Genomic DNA, 21,050 nt, shown 5'->3' on the forward strand with positions numbered 1-21,050 from the left:
TGTAGTGCTAAGGCAAAAAAACAAACGTGCATCCCTTGGAGTCCCAAGTTTGGGAAACCCTGTGGCAAACACACACAGCTGTAGAGGAAACTATATTCTATGGAGCATGCATGTCAAAATCTGTTACCTACTGTATGTGCATGTCGAATGCACTTTTCCTTAGCAAAGGCCTGGTGGTATATTTCAATTTTATATTTTGTCTGAGTTATCAGCCTCACAGCACGTGATAATGGCCATCTTGTATTTTTACAGTAGGAATCATGAATGGAATGTTGAATTACACCCCCCCCCCCACACACACGGAAATTAATCTGACACCCCTGCCATTGACTGTGTCTGCACTGGAATTGTTTTATTTTTATATAATTTCAATGGAACTCAGTCAGCGTGCCACGTTGCATAGAATACAAAATCTAGTTCAGCAATGTACCCACAGCTTCTCTCATCACTAAACCATTTCAAATTCCACTTATCCTGAAGTTCCCTGAAAGGCTCTGGGTTCTTTCAACATTGTCAGGATTGTAATCATTTTTAAAATGACCTTGAAAGTGCTCTAGCAATTGACCTAATATTAATTAAATCAAAACAATGGCAAAACAGTTATAGTAGATTTAGGCTAAATTACGTTAGGCTAGAGATTAATACGTCATAAGGCATTATGAACTGCATTGATAAAGAAAGTATAACCACATGACTACTATTGTTTCATGATACACAAATCCCATCTCATCATTGATTCAATTTCGACCAATAGGAAAGCATTCCAATGCAGCAGGTTCTTTCCTCCACAAACCATCAGGACAACACAGCCGTAGCAATGACCAGAGCCAACTTTGGGCCGAGCAACATTTACGAATCAATCACACCTTTAAGCAGGTAGGCGTTTATCCATCAATTACACTTAAGAGAGGAGTGAACCCTGAAGACAATGGAAAAGGCCTTAATTCTTCCCTAAGTAGGCGGCAGGAGAGGAGAGCAGGGGGGCTGGATAAACATTTGCACAGTCCACTCTTAATTAAGTCTCTGAGAAGCTTTATTCCACTAGAATTCACCTTCTGTAGGCTTCCTGCTCCTAGCTGCCCACCTTCAAAAGCAAGCCCCAACATCTGGTTTCCAAATGGCCACATCTAGGGTGACTACTGCCATTTTCAACCCAAAATGTTGTTGCTTATTCAATGTGATGAAATTCTGGGGGAAATCATCTTGTGTCTCCATGTTTTTTATTTGTTTCCAAAGTCACATTGCTTTCAAAACTTCTTTAGAACGTGAGTCCTTCAGGCCAAGTTGCAGTAAACCCTTTTCACCTCATCAGCAAGATTCTCAATGAAAAAGCAGTTATGGGAGAAACTGCAGAAACTACAGGGCTTTGCCTGTTTACATATCAGATATGGGTCAATCAAAGCAAACTTGCCAACAGATAATTAACACCAAAACACCCTCTAGTATAGAACAGAGCTCACAAAACATTCACAAATAGGCCTAGTGTTCAACAACCACTGGATTTAGCACAAAAACATAGATGAAACAAAAGTCATCCTATATGTGGTTGGTCCCCAGGACCATGAGAGAGCCCTCTGATCAAGTACAGCCCAGTGGGGGCAGATGTTCACTGTGGCCCCAGGCTACAGGAGATGTATAGGCCTGGCCATATGGAGGTAGAAAGGGGGGGGGGGTGCTGCTGCTTGTTTCCACAGGCCCACAAAGAGCCCATTCATCAGGCAGGGCCAGGAGTGGGGCATAGCTTGCCCCCTACCCCATAAATGGACCACACAACAGACCCTCCACAGGGGAAATCCTGTGTAATTCTAGAGCGAAGAGGTGAAGCTATGAGAAGATTGAAGGGAGGAGACTTTCAAAGTGAACTTGCCATCTTTAGGCTAGCCATCTGTATAGGACCCTCTTTCTGATTGTGCCTTTCTCCTGCTTCTGGGCATAAGGGCTTGGGAGAGACCATATGTCTAGCATCATACACATGGTTTCTCTAGCATATGCTCTCTCTCCCTCTTTCTGTCTGTTTCCTTCTCTCCCAAGGCTGTTCTTACTGCAGCAAAGTGGTGAGTGAGCCCTGCACCCCCAGCCCTCGCTCTCCCTCACCTGTCCTGTTCAGAGCTCCTCGCTCATATCTCTCCAATCTGCAGCTGTCAGCAAGTCAGGGGGAGGTAAACAGGGGCCTGGCACAGCAAAAACAACCCCCCCCCCCACCAACACAACCCAAGGGCCAGTGACATTGCCTGCCTGCCTGCCTGCCTGCCTGCCTGCCTGCCTCCCTCCCTCCCCCCCTCCCTCCCTCCACAGTAGAGAAGGTAAGTACAACACAGCCACATAGGGGCTGGTTCACCCGCTTCTCCCATGAAGCCCTCTCCATGCTCTGGACTGGGCCTAGGCCCAGACAGGACATCCCTTTGTGTAGTAATCACCTGTAGTAATCATCAAACTCTGCTAACCTGCAGTGACACCCCTTTCCTGCCTGTGACAACCAACACCTGCAGAGCCACAGCCAGAAAACACTGGGACACTTGATTGGCTCTTAAAACTAAATGGGAAGAGGAATTTCATAAATTACAATGTACATTATCAAGCATGGGAAAGAGTAAAACTTCCTAAATTCGTTTTTCGAATAAACTACATCGCTCTGCCCTCTAATGGGTAGGTGACTGGCAGACACACAAGAACCTAGCCTCCACCTGCAGAGGTGTCCCTATCACTCCATCCTCAATCTCTACATACCCACCCTAATGTACCTGGCCCACCGTCATCTGTGCTGTGCCCCGTCCCTGCATCCAAATGCCAAAGGACACAGGCCCTGCGTCCTGGTGTGTAGGTAATAAATAACATAAGGCCAGTGTCACTGGCGATGGGGACACTAAATGTGCTGCTGTGGGATTTAAATTTAGACACAGGGTGGAGCGGTTCCATATAGCGTGTGGGACGGCCTACACCGGAATGGCTTCATACTGTTGTCAGCTGTCAGCAAGACTCTCTCCGCAGTGCAGATAAGACCTTGCCACAGTTTGACCAACCGTCAGTCAGACCAACGGACAGACAGGAAGATAAACTGGTCGCCACAGGATATTTTTGTTTCTTCAATTTCATTCAAACATAGTGAATCATAATCAACACATTGTCTATGAAACTTTTGTCAAGTTTAGGCTCTTTTGTGACAGATCAAATTTGGTTCTGGGTTCCAAGATTGTGTAAATATTGTGCATCAACAATAGCACACCAAACCTTGAAATCATGAGTTATCAAATGACCAGCAGTCAGGACAGTCAAAAACAATTACCAATGTGTGTGGTTGCAGTTTCCTAGCAGCACCCAAATATCTGGTAAACAGTTCTTAAGAGCACCATCAAGGTGAACGGAGCTAGGGAAGGGTGATCCTCTAAATTGCTTTAATGCAAAGTTATTTACATTTTCTCCCAGTGTGACCCTGCGTCCAGATAGAACAGAAGCTCTGAGTTATGAGTGTGCTGACCTGATGACGAAGCACGGCCACTTCCTGATGGTACGGATAATAAACAAACAGGGTCAAACATATGCGCCAACAGACACCAGCATTTTCCTCACGCGCCACTGCATAACAACACCCATGAAAATCAACCTCCTCTCCTTCATCAGGGAGACTGGGAGGATGTCTGGGCTTACAAACAGGGGATGTAATTGAGGACAGCTTTCTTGCAATATTTTTCTGTTACTTCCATAGAGACTGAGGCAGTACATCAACCTGAGTTGATAGCTATATGGTTACGGTTCAGTATCACATGTTCTTGCAATAAAAATAAACAACAAGCCAGCGTTGTCTATTTAAGTGAATAATGCCCGAGAAGCTGGTTTTTGGAGGATATATTGGCACGGGTGTTAAGCCAGAGAGGAAAACATTTACTTGTGCATTCTGTACAACTTGTAAACAAGACACGCTGAGACAAGGGGAAGTGTTTATGTTGCAGATAGAATGGGATGAAAAACAGCAAACATGTTGACATCGTGCACCTAAAAGGTCATAGTTCTTCCCTTTCAGCTTTGCTAGCTACATAGTAACGTCAACAGATTCAACTCAACTCCGCGAGTTGAGTTTAGTCGGCTAGCTAACGTTATATAGCAGAAGTACTACTAGCTAACATGACATTTTATATTCCTTGTTGTAGTTGTCTGGCTAAATAACATATTTAACGGGTTGAAAACCTGCAGCTATATCTGTGAAGCTAGCTCGCTCAGGACACTGCTGGGCTTGCTAGCTAGTTAGCATGAATGGATAACGTTACTCACAGCGTGTGGCCACAAACATTCACCATCAGTTTCAGGGAAGGATTCCTGTATTTTGTTGTCTTGCATCTCGGACACCCTTGGTCGTCCATCTCTACAAAGCACAGAAATGAGAGAAAACAAAACTAGCTAGTAAGTTAGCAATCTTTCTTGACGGTTCACTCAAGCGGTCAAATGTGTCACCTTCAAATAGTCCCGGTAAGAACGCTTCCTAGTTAATGGTTCCTGAAAGTGCATCGCACAAAGAGGACATTTGCAATATAGTGATAAATATTGTTATTGTCCAATGATTACAAGAATAAACTCACACACACGAACATTTCAGAATTCCACAATACTTAGGCCTACCGGTATTTGAAAAATGTACCTCATTAGCCTAACTTTCATCAGTTCACTTTTTTACATTAATCGAAGGTGGAATTGAAGGCATAATGGCAAGGGTAGGCTTTCATCTCACCGAGTATTTATTTATTTCTCTAAAAGGGGCAGTCCATTGTCACATAGCTCAGTTGGTGCAATCAAAAAATAATATGCCATAATGCAGGCAATATGGATAGTCTTTTCCGCTCCCATAACACAATCCCAAACAAATTCACCTTGTACAGGTAAGCCTCTGAAATACTGTACGTCATGTCTGAGTGACAGATGCAAACCAAACACTTGTCTCTGGATCGTGGTCGCTCCTCCCTGGTGTAGCCCGTCGTAGCCAATTGGGTGACTCTCCTGCAGACAGACCCCAATGCCCCTTCTTGCTACAGTTCCCGCAGAGTAAAAATCACATTGGAACTAAAGGGGAGAGCTATCCATTTACAGCTGCTGCCAGACATTCGATCGTGTTCGCATGGCGAGGGGGTAACCTGATCGGCTGAAGGCTTGCCGAAACCAGGGAGGAGTGACTTACAAGGAAGGCTTGAAAAATGTCTTCTTCTTCAGGAGAAGTCACAATTTCAAATAACATCAAGAAGGAAAATGTGAAGACGGACAAGCGAGATTGCATCAAGCTTCTAGCGCTGGATACCGCGGAGTTGTCTATGGAGCGCGCAACTTCGAACACTGATGCAGTCCACAGTGAACTTCTGGTGAGCGCGGCTTCCTCGCTGGCATTCTCCCCGGAGCAAGTGTCGTGCGTCTGCGAGGCTTTGCAGCAGGGAGGCAATGTGGACCGGCTGGCCAGGTTTTTATGGTCCTTACCACAGAGTGACCTGCTACGTGGCAACGAAAGCATCCTGAAAGCCCAAGCTCTTGTCGCTTTTCATCAAGCTCGGTACCAGGAGCTCTACAGTGTTTTGGAGAACCACAACTTCAGTCCATTCAATCACTCCTCGCTGCAAGACCTCTGGTATAAGGCACGGTACACCGAGGCAGAGAAAACGCGGGGGAGACCCCTGGGCGCCGTGGATAAATATCGCCTGCGGAGAAAGTACCCACTACCCCGGACTATCTGGGACGGGGAAGAGACAGTATACTGCTTCAAAGAGAGGTCCCGCAACGCGCTGAAGGATCTCTACAAGCAGAATAGATATCCCTCTCCAGCCGAGAAAAGAAACCTCGCTAAAATCACGGGACTCTCCTTGACGCAGGTCAGCAACTGGTTCAAAAACAGGAGACAGAGGGACAGAAACCCGTCCGAAGCACAATCAAAAAGGTGAGAAAATAATCCGTTCATTGTTTGATTTTACGCAAATGGCACAGTGTGCGTAATATCTTAAGAAATTAAACTCATAAATTCATTACCAGGAGTCATTTTGAGAGATTATTGCTGGCAAGGTCGAGCAGGCTTGCCTTGTATGGTACATGCACACCTGACTGTAGCCTCTGACTATTGCATGGTAATCGCTCATAGAGCTTGGTGTGTGAGTTGACAGCGTAAATCATTAACATTATAATATAGGCACAAAAAAAAGTGTGCCGGGTAGCTTACACGCCGCTAATGTTTTGAAATGTGAGGCTGTTGCCATCCAGATCAGGTTTCATTTGCGTGTTAGGGCACTAAGAGCATGGACACCAGTCCAACATAAGCCTACTCTATTCCAAATATAACTTTTATACTCTAAATTGTGTTATAATGGTGTTATAAATACGTTTTTTTTTTTATAGATGAAGCCTATAAATATGAATAGTCTCCGTTCGTGTGTTAGGGTTCATAATTAACTGAATCCAATTCTCACTACATAAATCACTTTGGCAATTTTCTTTCCCTCTTATTAAACCGGGGGAATTAGAACACCTCCCCTTCGTTAGGAAATCCGCCACCCCCAGACAGATAGATATTATTCCCTTCTTGTTATGTTTTCTTCTCGCGCGCACCTGGTGGAGGTGACCTCTTACCCCCCTGCACACATTGGTTGAATCAACGTTGTTTCCACGTAATTTCAACGGAATTACATTTAACCAGCGTGGAATAGACTTTGAATTGAGGTCTGTGCCCAGTGGGTACCCTCTCTCTCTCTCTCTCTCTCTCTCTCTCTCGCTCCCTCTCTCTCTCTCGCTCCCTCTCTCGCTCCCGCTCTCTCTCTCTCTCTCTCTCTCTCTCTATCTCTCTCTCTCTCACCACAAACTTCCCAAAAAATAATGTTATAAATTGCTCAAAGGCATTTGTTTTTGCAATCCACATCATTCCAGTTTGTGGGGGCCAATAATTATATTGCCACTGACTAAACATTATTGTGCTTTGAGTGACAAAATAAGTGATTATAAGCCTGAGCTAATTTATGGAGAAGATGAATAGGATTTACGCTTCTTCAATAATTGGCATGCAGGCCTCAGGACGATGAACAATACGTTTCTCTTTAGTTCAGAGAGCACGTCTTTTTTTGTAGCAAGGGGAATGCAGCTGTTTCAGTCACTCACTCATGATGAAAAATACGATTCAGATGGCATTGTTCTATTTCCTAATATTTTACGAACATTATTAACTTAAAAAGTGAAGCTATTGCAAACATAAAATAAAATAAACGTTATATGCCAATGACCACTTAAGAAAATACAAATAAAGGTATTTGACCATTTGTGTTGTCACGCTGCGACCGCTTGCATTTGTCACCCCGGAATTTATTACGCCAAATGGTAGGCCTGAAGGAGTATAACTAAAGGAGGGCTATAATCAAATTTACTCTCCATGGGGTAAAACGTTTGGTAGTCGAGTTTCCTCATTAAAGCCATGTTTGAGAGATCTCCATTGATCACCTCTGTTGTTGTGCCCACAAATATTGTGTGCTCATACAATTATATAGCCTTCCTTTCTCCTATGTAATGTGGTTGTATCATTATTTTAATAGGCTAAGAGAGTTGAGGTATGGATAAAGTTGCTTTGACATGTCAGCCATATTTCTTTGTATGCAAATAATGTCTTTCTATGATTATTTCGGTTTCAAAATCAGTCTGTCACTCACTCTGTCAGTAGTAAGACTCAACCTGCGCACTCACCAATGACAACATAAGTCAAACCAGTAGGACAACTTACTTCGCTGAGCTCAATTCTTCCTCACACAATTCCATCATTAAAGTCTACCAAGAGTTAAGAAGAGGACATGTTTTCTTCAGACAGTCCCTGAGCTGCTTTCAATATCTCACTCTCTTCTCCCTCTGGCATTTTTTTCACAGTGAATCTGATGGCAACCACAGCACAGAGGATGAGTCTAGTAAAGGGCAGGAGGAGCTCTCTCCACGCCCCCTCTCCAATTCATCTGACGGGACGATGACCCATGGGGTCCTCCCCCTGCAGACAGGGTCTCTGGACAGTGGTGTAATCATCCAACAGATTGGAGACATCAAGATACCCCCTGAATCCACCAGCGAGGTGCTCTTCAACGGAAACCTAGTGACCAGTAACCCCTCCACTGTCTTCCATAACGGTGGCTCGTCTTACCTCCAGGCCCCCAGCAACATCCTGTTCAACGGGCTCAACCTGGGCATCCAGCCCTTGGCCTTCAACCCCCTGCGGCCTTCTGGGGGGGTCCTAACGGGGGGCTCTGGTGTGGACATGCAGATGCAGGCAGGCCAGGAGAAGGGGCTGGGTGGCTCCAGTGTGGACTACGCCTCCTACTCCGGCTGTGTAAACGGAGCAGAGGTGAAGCTGGAGGGGGTTTACAGCATGGCAGCTCAAAATTGCGGCTCGTCCGTCCTCACGTTCAGCTCGTCCTCAGGGGCGCTCCAGCTGGGCGGTTACAGTCTGGTCCACGTGCCCAGCGGCGTATCCAACGGTGACGGGACATCACTGCTCAACACCAACTTGGGTCTTCCTCCTCTGCAGCTCCCCTCTGGCTCCTCATCACTCTCACAAGGTGGGTTGACTTTACCTCATGTCTGTCTACGTGGTGGTGTGTGTGTATCAGGGGTGTTGGGAAAGGCAGAAGACACATTTCCGTTCTAACCAATGGACAACAATGTTGTATTTTATTCTATTCTACATTGAAAACAAGAAATCCACATTGAAGTTTTACTGATAACAGTTTCCGAGGTATTGGTGACAACTAATGACTGTTCTATATATAGTATTATAGCGTTTTAGGTGCTCTTCCAACTGCTAATAGAGAAAGAGAAGAGTGCAATACAGTAAAATGGTGGTGGTTGACCCTAACCTTTCGAACATCTAAAATATTAGAGCAACTTAACCCCGCTCCCCTTCCAAAAAAATGTGCGTCCTGGGTTGAAATGGAAATGGGTGTAGTCACCAGCTCTGTTATGCATTCAATATGTCTGAGCTGTCTTATCAGATGCTTTTTACGACACTGCAATGAGTTGGGGCTGGACGCAAAGGCCACACACAGACACACACACACACATCCATATTTTCTTGTTTGGTGATATACGGTGGTCCTGGAAAATTCTAGAGATGAATGGAACACAGGTTCTGAAGTCATCATCAGTCCTCATCACTGCACACTCCTGACCTCAGGGGAGAGAGGAGGATAATCTGTTTCAGACAATCACAGGGCTGAAAAACGTACTAACGAGGAGAGAGTCATTACAGCACTTAATTTGACACAAAGCAGAGAACTCATACCAGGACAACAGAAAAGTAAAATGGAAAGAAAAAAGCCTTCTTGTTGGCCCATAGCAGGCTTTTACATCAATACGACTCTCCTGGCTCCCACAGGGCCAGCTTCAAAAACCAGGAGAGACACAGCTGAGATTTCAGATGGAATTCTGTTGCAAGTTAGAGTATGAGTGAGTAACCGTAAGAGTGAAGCCAAAGATTTACAGAACTATGCTATAGTCAAGGAGGAGAGGATGTTATAGTGGTTCAGAGATAAGAGTATAAAGTACTGTTAGACGAAGGAAGTATAAAATGTTTAGGCTAATGATCTGTCATTTGAATATCCCAGGTACAATCCAAATGAACAATGTAGCAGTCAGTTCTTCTAGTGAGGACTCCTATCACCACCAGCACCATCAGGACAAGCTGGCCATGGCCCCCATGCACCCCAGCACGGTGCTCTACAGCATGGGCAACGCTGGACAGACCTCCATCAAGAAGGAGCCCCTGGAGGGAGGTGGGGGCGGAGGGGTGTACTCCTACCACCATGGCCTTCACCTGGACCCCAGTGGGCAGCTCAGCTACTCCTCAGACCCACTAACCTCAGAGGAGGTCCCCTCCAGGCAGGGCTCCTCCTCTGACGTAACCACCGTCAGCTCCTCCAGTCCAGAGCCTGAGGTCTACACCAGCCTCACCGTCAGCACCCCTCTGATGGCCCAAATAGACCCTAACGGACACCAACTCCAGCCTGGGGAGTACCTCAGGGGCCACAACCCACAACCTGTCCCCTCCTCACACCTTCTGGGCCCTGGCATGAACAACAACTACATGTCTGTGTCGGAGAGTAAGGTGGACACTAGTGGTGGTGGGGTGAATGAGATGGTGCGGGTCATGTGTGGGGAAATGGAGCCTGGGGAGGAGAAGGAGCTGGCCAAATTACAGACAGTGCAGATGGACGAGGACATGGTTGACCTTTAACCTGTAACCTATGACCTTTCATAAGCACTCATATCTGCCCAAGCAGTGATGTGGTGAATCTTTTTACTCAGTTTTTTTTACCATTCATTTCCTCTAACTGTTAAATTATTTGCTAATGTTGTGTTCATTTTACCTTACAATAAACTTTATTCAGATACAAACCCCTTGGATTAGCACCATGAAGTCATCCTAATTAAATATTTTAAAATCCCCCGATCTTTCCTCTATGCCTTGCAGAAAGGCATGACTAGCTGTAATTTTCGAAGTCCCTTGCATGCATTTGAACCACATTTTAAGTGTGCATTTTTTAAAGATAACACCTGCTACTTCCTGTTGAGTGGACTTGATCTGCAGAACAGGTGTTGGAATGGCCCTGGTCAATAGACCAGGATGTTCCTCCAAACTAAGTTCATCATCTGGGTGAAACCAAAAAGGTAATTTAGTAGGAGCAGGGGTAGCGTCTCTGTGAAAAGGTTCATTAAAACCACTAACGCTGCACTGAAAACCACACATGAAACCACATAAGAATAACAGGAAACCACTGTGCACAGCAGTTGCTGATTTATGCAATTTAGTCCTTCAATAAGAAATGAATGTACATTTGTGCCTCGTTAAATGTCAGACTTCAAATAGGTGGCAGGTAGCCTCAAGGTTAGAGCGTTGGGCTAATAACCGATCCAGTTCGAATCCTGGGGCTGACAATGTGAAAATTATGTCTCTATGCCTTTGAGCAAGGCACTTAACCCCAGGGGCGCTGGACAATGGTGACCCTGGTCGTGATCCCACTCCCTGCGGGTGGCTCTGGGGAGTTGGGATATGCAAGAAACACATTTCCATTACACACACATGTAACAGGACAAATATAAGACCCCCCCAAAATTATTATTATTCACTGACCTCTCCCAATTTGCACTATAGCATCAAAACATAAGATTGTAGCTTCAAAGAACATACTTTTTCCTCTGGGGGAAACATTAGCAAATCAATACTGTGACATTTGTTATAATGTGTAAAACATATTTCAAGCTTCATATATTTCAAGCTTCAACCATTATTGGAGACAGGGTGGGGCCTAAAAGGGCTGTTACACAGTCCAGTCTGTGTCTAAATGAACATAGTAAAACCTCTATATGCTGTTTGGCAACAGTATGTCCCATCATTCATTTCTAAATGTCTCCCAAACTGTCTCTGTGAAAAAATACATCAATAATATTTTTCTACAAAGTAAGACCGGTGTGCCTGTTCGTGTGTTTGTATGAGAAACTGGAAGGGGGGTATTGTGTTTGACGGAGGAGAACCATATGCAGTCTGATGTGTTTTATATGGAGAGGGATTTCTATTGTGTCCCTTTGCATGGCAAACTGAGTTAACAATATTAGAATGTCTTATTACTAGTGCCTTTTACTTTTAATTGCAATTTGTAAATACGATTGAGTGTGGCTAACACGTTCTCTACACTTTATGATTGATGTGTAGGTGCAGAGTGTGACATGCAATGCATTAATGGGTTTCTGATAAAGCTTAGCTATTCCACTTTGGTTCATTTCCTGGTTTTGTCAGATAGGGGCATAAGGCAGACATATCCTGTTATATTCATGTAGAGAGTAAGTGGACATCATCAGTCAACAAATATATGTGGAGCACACAGACACACAACACAAAACCATTATACGCCATCTCAATCGCATGACCAGCAGATGTCATTTACACATAACATTAAGACAGTAAGACACAGATCCATGTACTGGCTGTACATTTTTGTTTGTCAGGTTCCATGACTTAAACCCCCATTCAGAGTAGTGCTATGAACAGACTGCAAACTGACATAAAGACGACATTACAGAACAACTTTGTCTACTTGCTCTGATGTCATATACCAAAAATGAGCCATAGGCATATGGTAAAAACAGATTGTTTTTTATTTGATCTTGAACTGTATGTTTGTAATCTCAAATGATCTGAATGTATTTTTTTAAATCTCCATACTTCATTAAAAGTTTATATTTATAAAAATATAAAACTGTTACACTTTTTTGTCATTAACAAAGTTTTTTCTCGATTCATTTTTGATTAAACATGTGAGTTGGGTTTGTGTTTAATGTTATGTCTACAGTGGACCTAAATTCTCGAGACAGGAAGCATACATCTATATATTTAAAAGACTTAAAAAGCCAAACTCTGTGAGGATGGGGGTATAACAGTCGTGCCCTAATCCAACAAGCCTACAACCTCGCTCTGCAAACCTGCAGTGATCATTTGCACATGCCTGGCAACCTGGAGTTCATTAGCCCTCCTTTTCTCATCTCAGCCCCCGTAATTCAAATAAACAGCAATGAGATTTCCAGAGGTACTGCTCTTAGGGGTGGGGGGTCTACAGCTCCAAAACACCCTGTCCAAGGGCCCTCTCCCTGGGCTAACCCAGAGCAAGCCCTGCCTGGCTCACTCAGCCAACCCACAAGTGGACGAATGAGTCAGAGGTGCTGTCACTCACAAGCACTGTGTGTCTGTACAGAGAAAGCCTGAACTGCTCACATGGCTTAGGGGGATTTTACATGATCTTCCACCCAATTCTGATTCACTCCACCGGATCCCAAGTAAGGCTAAGTAAGATGGTGGGGGGGGTCGTGGATAGGTAGATGGACAAATTATAGTGGTTTAGAGACCGGACTATTGGCCTTATGCTCTTTGTGGATCCTTTTTATGGATTCTATGCAGATGACCCAAATAAACAGAAGGTGTTTGTCTCTGCTCACTCAATGGTGATGAGGCCCGGACAGAGACCGGGGAGAGAGTGGGAGAAAAGGAGCTGGAGAGGCAGGTTGCTGGTGTATGGTTACCTGTGCACAGGTGACCTTGCCACAGGCATTGGATTAGCTGATTGTTAGGTATCAGGTAACGCCTCCTGTAATATTGAAGAAGGCTTTGTTGAAGCCCTGAACAATGTCCCATTGGCAATGGGAGCCCATGTTCTGTTGGTCTCACGGGGTGGGGGCCCCAGAAAGCTCGAAATTCCACATTTTTATTGTGCCTGTAGAATAGGAAAAAAATGAACACCACACTCAGTCCTTTTTATGGAAGACTAAACATTATTTTGAAGAACATATCTACATCTGTTTGTAATATTGCTATTTTACTTTAATTACAGTAGCTTACAAGTCAACCTTGATAGATGTATTGCATATTACATTTTTCCAAAAATATATCACTTTTAAAATTACACACTTGTTTGTATAAAATGCGTCCTGCAGCTATCGTTTACGATCAAGTACAGTCCAATCCAACGACATAATAATGTTACCAAAAAGTAGAATAAAAAAGATGTAGGCCTATCATTTTTTCCGCAATTTAAAACGTGCACAGTAAAACATGCAAGGGTGAGCAGTAAAAGAAGGGAACCCCCCAGAACCGAGGCCTTATTAAAAACGGTGACCTCTGATCTCTTGGATAGTTTCAAAGATGACATTTAATGCGGTGCAGCAGACTGCAAGCCATATGTAACATGACCTGGGGAGCGCGGTACTGCGCTGATCCACGTCCCACTCACTAATGAGAGGCCAGGGGTCGCTGGGTGCCGCACAGCTCCAACAGACCCACCACCAATACTTTCCCCACTGAGATGAATTTGTTGATTCCGAAAGAGAGAAGTAAATAAATGAAAGTAAAGTTAGTAAATATAAGTAAAATTATGCTTTGTTGGTGAAAACGGGCATTCTACGGTGTTTACGATGTGAGATGTGTCTGTGCGTAAAATCCATTGGTAATGACAGAGGTTAGGCTAGTTGTTTTCACCATCAAAACCACAACGCAGTTTTAAACTTCGACTTCAGATAATAGAGTTATCAGGCGTGAGAAAATATCTGCACATGTTCAGTCCATCATCCACAATCAAAGAGAAGGGGAAAGGTGCGACCTGGGGCGATTTAATGGTCGGTTCTGCGGGAAAAGGGCAACGTATAACATATGCGTAAAAACGGTCCAAACGTGGACTAGTAAACGTCCCCTGATTACACGTGCCCGTGTGTTTCCATCCATCTCTATATCTCTCTCTTTCTCCCCCTCACTCACACACACACACACACACGCACGCACGCACGCACACACACACACACACACACACACACACACACACACACACACACACACACACACACACACACACACACACACACACACACACACACACTGAATATGTTGAGAGAGAGGCAACAGCTGGGAGGCCGCATCATCTCCACACCACACTGATCAGGTGGTATTTCCCAGAGAAACACACCACTTTGTAACAGGAGCGACGCAGATAAGACTCATATGACTATTGAGGAGTTAGACTTCGTCTAAAAGCCATTCAAGCATGACAGCTTCTTTCGCCATGCCGAATGTCACCTGCCCAATATATGTTTTATTAGTTGTGTTTCCAACACTCATAGACATTTTAAATTCATGTAAAATATAATTTAGCACATTAACACTGAAAATAAGGCATTGTGAATATATCACATCTCGATCTGTGCATAAGGCATTGGATTGTCGTTTATAAGCTGGCGCCCCCTCCCTGCCAATAACCTTACACGTTGTCTGAAACCAATGGTTTCAAATGGTTTAGAAAAGGAGAACAACATGACAAAACATTGTGGTTATTTTAATACATAGAACTCGTACAGGCCTACGGTAAAGCCTCTTAATCGAATTATATTTTAACAAGAGGACCAAAGCATGTTTACTGACCTGCTGTATAAAAACCTTTCGTAGCCTATGCGCTGGCCCTGCGAGGAAAGTGAGCAGTAATGATTTTGATTGGGGGTGACCGCAGTGCTCTTATAAAATGCCTAATTTTCTAACTTGATAGGATCTTATGTTACGCTGATAATTGCGGCTGCAATTTGATTTACTCATTCATGTCAACGGTTGTGTTTTGAGAAAGCAGTAACTAATTCGGAGTATTGCACTTAAAGTGATGAATAGGCTTGTATGTTTACTATATAGGCCCTATGTAGGGCTGAGCCTATTGGCCATTACAAACTAACAGAATATAAATAAAATCCAAGTCGTGGTAATTAATGAATCACATCATTTCGTCACAGGTGAGTGAGTTAAATGATCAATTATATATTTAAAAAATAACAATACTACAATATTGTCATTTATACAGACACGACATATGCCTAAGCCTATATTGGGTTATACAAATATAGACAATCTAAAACAGATTTGATGTAACCTAACAAAATACATGTTTGTTTAAGAATGCTTGTTGCATACTTTGCATAGTTTGAATATATATAGGCCTATGCGATGAATTGTACGGGGTGGCAAATATTATAGGCCCACTTTTTAATTGAAAAACGTTTTACAGCAATTATTAGGTCTCGAACTATTTTGATTTATCCAAGTAGGCTAGATATCTTAAGGAAAGCCACTGGACTACATACATTCCATATTTTTCAGCCAATTTGAACAGTATCAGCATTGTTCCAGTCAACAGCTGAAATAGCAGCTTTGATTTAGCGAAACCCATCTGCTAGCCTATTGTTTGTGTTAAGACGGCCTTGCTGGACTTTCATAATTTTACTCTCTCCCCTTTTTATGAAGAAAAAGCTTCACTCACAAAACGCCACATATAGACGGTTTGATATGAAATATGGTGACGTTTTTATGAAGTGCTTTATGTTTTTGTGGCTCGGTTTCTTTCTCCCTCTCGTTGTGTGCAGAGACGTGGCCAGTCGTCATCGTTTCTCATGGGCATTGGAGGGGTGTCCACATCTTGAAATAATCACGACCTGAGATCGAGCACGTCCCCCTGGCTTCTCTGGTTAAAGGAGGAGGCGCGGCGCAATGTGGTAGAGATATTAGAGAAACCTGCGAGTGGCTCATTTGCTGGTGCATGGGGTTAGAGAACTGAGCGGAGCGCACCCCATAGGTAGGACTAATGTCGAGGACCGGCAGGCCGACCACACAATATGCACCTTTTATTAACTGCAAAATGATGGGGCCTTTGTTTTCGATTGTAGCCTATCCCAACTTCATTCATATCTTATTGTACTGTCTGATTTGCATGACAGAATGCACATATCTTAACCGACGTTAGGCTACTTGGGATGCTCGTTTGATTTTGTTTTCCTTTATAATCAGTACAACTGGGAAGGTCGAGCAATTATATCTGGCCTGAAGTTCATCAGGAGGCAGTTATGTTGAGATCATAATACGTTCTCAGCAAAGCTTTGAGTCTTAAACTTCATTCATTGCGTACCCTCGTTAATTAGATTGTATGATGGAAGGTTCATTTACAAAAAGTCCACCTAAGTCAATATTATAATCTTTATGGTAAGAGGCATTATTTCCAGACTGATGATGCACGATGTAGCCTACAGTTTGTTTTTGCAGGTGTCTGCGACCACAAAAACAATTGATAAAACCAACGCTCGATTAAACCTTAACTGGCAGTGGTGTATGGAATACCAAATATGTTAACAGTAAATTAGACTATATTTCATTAGTAATATCACATATTGGTTAAATATGTAGCCTAACGGACAGCAGAAGTAATATTGGCTGCCCTAGAAATGCTTCTTTCGGGTGTCTAGTTCTCAACGTGTTGCCCGAGAGTCAAGTTGCAAAACCTGGGAAAGATAAGGAATTTGATCTATCCTTCAAAATAACGACTCAACGACCAAGAGCCTGTGACTCACATCACTAATGTACTAATGGATAGGTGTTATGTTTCACGCCACAACATTGAGGACAGCAGGGGAAAGACGATTTCCAAGAAAATAACCTTGGGAGAGCCCAGAATATACATGTACATCATTTCCTAGAAATATCAACTTTTCACACCATAATAAATTAACAATTATTGCAATATAGTAGGCCAGTCTAAAATTGACTAATGCGAATTGAAACGAAACAACGTAAAAAAACAGATATAATATAATATCCTAATGATTAAATATACGCCTAATGGTGTAGGCAAGGCTTTTGGAAATTGAAAGAATTAGACAAGTTGCAAAAAAACTCAAATACATAAATTATCAATGGACATTTCCATCAATGTGGTAACACATGTTTAGGTTCAGCCAGTCAGGTAGGCCTATGCATTGGTGCACATGAATGAAGAGGAGTCGAGTCACACCAGTAAAATATAATGCAATAGCCTACTTTAATACTGATGTACAAACTGAATAGCATAACGTTGGGTTTATTAGGGCTATTATTTGGACATTAAATAACATGAGAGGAAATCTATTCCATAATCTATAACACATTATTATTTTTGGAAAATGTCCGTTGTAAACTCAGTGAAATAGACTACATTTGAGACATGTTTAACGTGTAAGAAGGCTACTATTCTACATTATAAGGTATAGGCCTATAGCTTTCTTTAATCAATAGATCATCATGCAATATTTACATACTTTCAAACAACTATCCTGAGTTATTTTTGAAATAGGATAGTATTGGTGCTTTAAACCCATGGCAGTTTATTTACAATATCTTTACAATTTTGCACCCCACTGGGCATAGATTAAACCCATGCCAGTTTATTTACAATATCTTTACAATTTTGCACCCCACTGGGCATAGATTAAACCCATGGCAGTTTATTTACAATATCTTTACAATGTTGCACCCCACTGGGCATAGATTAAACCCATGGCAGTTTATTTACAATATCTTTACAATGTTGCACCCCACTGGGCATAGATTAAACCCATGGCAGTTTATTTACAATATCTTTACAATGTTGCACCCCACTGGGCATAGATGCCATTTCAACCTCTTGGTTTTATGTACATTTGGTTGTTTTCAACTGACGTGAATTCAACTTGAAATCAACAAAAAATGTCACCATGTCATTGGATCTAAGTTAAAATGCCTGTAAGTTCATGACGTTTTGCAACTCCAATAAATGTTCCACGTTGCTTCAACGTCATCACAAAGATTTTTGGGGTTAAATTACATAGAAAAAACGTTGGTTGAACCAGTTTTTGCCCAGTGGGATGTTTCTTTACCTTTCTTTCCTATCTGAAAGCCCCAACCTTTGTGGCAGGCACTCATGACACGTATAACTATCATACACAATTATATCACCTCATAAAATAAACTACTTGTAATTAATAGACTATGAAAAATAGCAGGGACTTACACAATCTGCGTGCTATTAACGCGAATGCAAGATGAGGGGGGTTGACAGTGACAATAATGAATCATGCATGGTGATGCAATAAATTACTTCAGCTATATCCATCGATCTCTTACTTAACTTCAAGCCCTGTCTGAAACTCTCCAAAAACATGGCGAGAACATGATAAAAATGCCCTTTAAGCGGTCTGTAATAATTGATTAGCATTTAGGTACCTTTGCTCCCTCCGCTAACGCAGGAGAGGAGTACAGGGTGGGGGGGCTCCAATTTCAGCCCCTGACGTATTCCCTCCAGGGAGGAAACGGAGCTGCAAACTCAGTTCTGCTCCGCTGCCAGGGTATAGGGCAGTGGAAGAGCCAATCAACGAATCGCGCAGCGCTCTCTTTAAGCCTGACATATTTCCAACAGGAACAAATTGTCCCAACAATCAACATCCGAATCTCCCGTGCGCATCAGGGGTTGAGTGGATATTGCCCCGGCGGATTGTACTGGGTTCTGGAACACAATAACAGTGAAGAATATATAGACTCTCAGCATCCTTCTGGATTGGGCTGGGGACCCGACATCATGTCAATACTACCTTCGTTTGGGTTTACCCAGGAGCAAGTCGCCTGCGTCTGCGAGGTCCTGCAACAAGGAGGGAACCTGGAGAGGCTCGGTCGTTTTCTCTGGTCTCTCCCAGCGTGTGACCACCTCCACAAGAATGAAAGTGTACTGAAAGCAAAGGCGGTGGTCGCCTTCCACCGAGGGAACTTCAGAGAGCTATATAAGATCCTGGAGAGCCACCAGTTTTCCCCGCACAACCATCCCAAGCTGCAGCAGCTGTGGCTGAAAGCGCACTACGTGGAGGCGGAAAAATTGCGCGGCCGACCGCTTGGAGCCGTGGGGAAGTATAGGGTCCGCAGGAAATTCCCTCTGCCCCGCACGATCTGGGACGGCGAGGAGACCAGTTATTGCTTTAAGGAGAAATCAAGGGGTGTTCTGAGAGAGTGGTACACGCATAACCCCTATCCCTCCCCGCGAGAGAAAAGGGAGCTGGCCGAGGCCACGGGACTGACCACTACGCAGGTCAGCAATTGGTTCAAAAACAGACGCCAGAGAGACAGAGCCGCAGAAGCCAAAGAAAGGTATGTTTAGACCAAAAGTAAAATGTTGCCATATAGGCCTATTAGTTAATAGTAGAATATAATAAACGGAACATGCGTAATCTCCCAGTTGGAATTTCGTTGAATAAATTCCGAACTTTCTAATTTATTTCCAGTGACATGCCCTTGTACTGATTTTTAGATGGCCCAATTAATATTAGAGTAAATGTATGCTGAATGTTTTGTCCATTGTAAGTTAAAATGTATCCACAGTAAATTACATTTCCAACATTTAGTGTGATAAGCCCATTTGAAATGGAACCAATGACAGCCTATTGACTATCCTTATTTCGATAGTGTTCTAAACATTTCTGGCATCTGAAGAAGTTATAGCTATTTAGATAATGTTACATATACAATTGTAGCTACAGGTCACGAGTTTAAGTCGTCAATATATGGAATCAGTATGATAAGATATATTATTCTAATGGAATAATTAAAAGTATATGACCAAAAGTTAACATTTTGCAATTGAAATGTACAAATAATAAAAACGGATTTAATATTTTCTAAATTGCATTCTCCTAAAGTTTAAACCAATATTGTATTGCATTGTTGTTGTCTTATTATTGAAATGTATGGCTTGTTTTTGACCTATAAGACTATAGATTCTGTAAACCTGTGTCCAAAAGGCCTTCATCACTAATTTTGACATATATTCCCTTCTCAGAGAGAACAGCGAAAACAATAACTCCGGCAACAACAAACAGAACCAGCTGTCTCCCCTCGACGGCGGCAAGTCGCTCATGTCCAGCTCGGAAGATGAGTTCTCTCCACCACAAAGCCCTGATCAGAACTCTTTGCTTTTGCTCCAGGGAAATATGAGTCACCCCGGCGTCTCCTCTTACCCTATGACCGGCCTCGGTGGCGCACAGGCGCTGCATGGAATGCACGGACACCCGCACCAACTCCAAGACTCGTTGCTGGGACCTCTAACATCGAGCCTTGTGGATCTAGGCTCCTAAAGGCAAACTGATACTATCTTTGAAAAGACTGATAACTCTACCAGATTGAATAGGCCTACATATATGAAATTAAACTGTGGTAACTTATAACTAGACTGACTTTTGTCTGTCGTTAAATTTGGTTACACCTATAACGCAATTCCTTTATGCGCTTATCCGATTTAGGAGGTACCCTCCTGCCCGTTAATATACAATCAACCCCCTTTTACGAACTCTTAAGTCAACGAGACACTTAAACTGGACAGCCCTTTTGCTTAATTTATGATATTTTTGTTCGGATTAAATGTATAGCAACTTCCTGCTATGGAAACTAAGAAACAACGTTTTCATTAGAATCATAATAATGAGTTTCCAATAAAACAAAAAAGACGTCACATTTGTTTCATGTGTGTTATTTGTATATCCACTCAATAAAATAAATAGCATTATATATTCATATACTATATATTCATTCATTCATTCCTCAAAGATATTTAGGGCATGCAAAAAATATGGGCTAAAATAAACCAAAACATATTGGTCAGGTTTTCCTCCATTTTGGAGCCTTGAGGCCTCTACAGTTACGCACAGCCATGGCAGGAAACAAT

At 42.9% G+C, this 21,050-nt stretch overlaps 3 protein-coding genes across 4 annotated transcripts in view; 2 read left to right on the top strand and 1 right to left on the bottom strand.

Moving 5' to 3' along the window:
* The window catches only part of mnat1 (MNAT1 component of CDK activating kinase), a 56,954-nt gene extending 50,880 nt beyond the window's left edge, over nucleotides 1-6,074 (bottom strand). Inside the window, exons 1-2 of one of the 2 annotated variants that reach the window (XM_029713366.1) lie at nucleotides 5,998-6,074; nucleotides 4,267-4,357 (exon numbers count right to left, since the gene is read on the bottom strand). In XM_029713366.1, coding sequence (XP_029569226.1) covers nucleotides 4,267-4,357; nucleotides 5,998-6,007 — 101 coding nt within the window. In that variant the 5' untranslated portion in view covers nucleotides 6,008-6,074. Of the gene's footprint in view, nucleotides 1-4,266; nucleotides 4,358-4,720; nucleotides 4,851-5,997 lie in introns of those variants that run through there. The other variant, XM_029713368.1, reaches the window with a different exon arrangement.
* LOC115162240 (homeobox protein SIX4-like) lies at nucleotides 4,982-12,234 on the top strand. Its single transcript, XM_029713364.1, has 3 exons — nucleotides 4,982-5,908; nucleotides 7,867-8,546; nucleotides 9,591-12,234. Exons 1-3 carry the CDS (start codon nucleotides 5,181-5,183, stop codon nucleotides 10,217-10,219), a joined length of 2,037 nt encoding a protein of 678 aa, XP_029569224.1. The 5' UTR covers nucleotides 4,982-5,180; the 3' UTR covers nucleotides 10,220-12,234.
* Nucleotides 12,235-18,702: 6,468 nt separating this feature from the next.
* On the top strand, nucleotides 18,703-20,837 carry LOC115162244 (homeobox protein six1b-like). Its single transcript, XM_029713369.1, has 2 exons — nucleotides 18,703-19,480; nucleotides 20,169-20,837. The coding sequence occupies exons 1-2, from the start codon at nucleotides 18,921-18,923 to the stop codon at nucleotides 20,461-20,463; spliced, it is 855 nt and encodes a 284-aa protein (XP_029569229.1). The 5' UTR covers nucleotides 18,703-18,920; the 3' UTR covers nucleotides 20,464-20,837.
* The last annotated feature ends 213 nt before the right edge of the window (nucleotides 20,838-21,050 follow it).

The sequence above is a fragment of the Salmo trutta genome, chromosome 25 (genome assembly GCF_901001165.1).
Source record: "Salmo trutta chromosome 25, fSalTru1.1, whole genome shotgun sequence".
NCBI classification, from domain to species: domain Eukaryota; kingdom Metazoa; phylum Chordata; class Actinopteri; order Salmoniformes; family Salmonidae; genus Salmo; species Salmo trutta.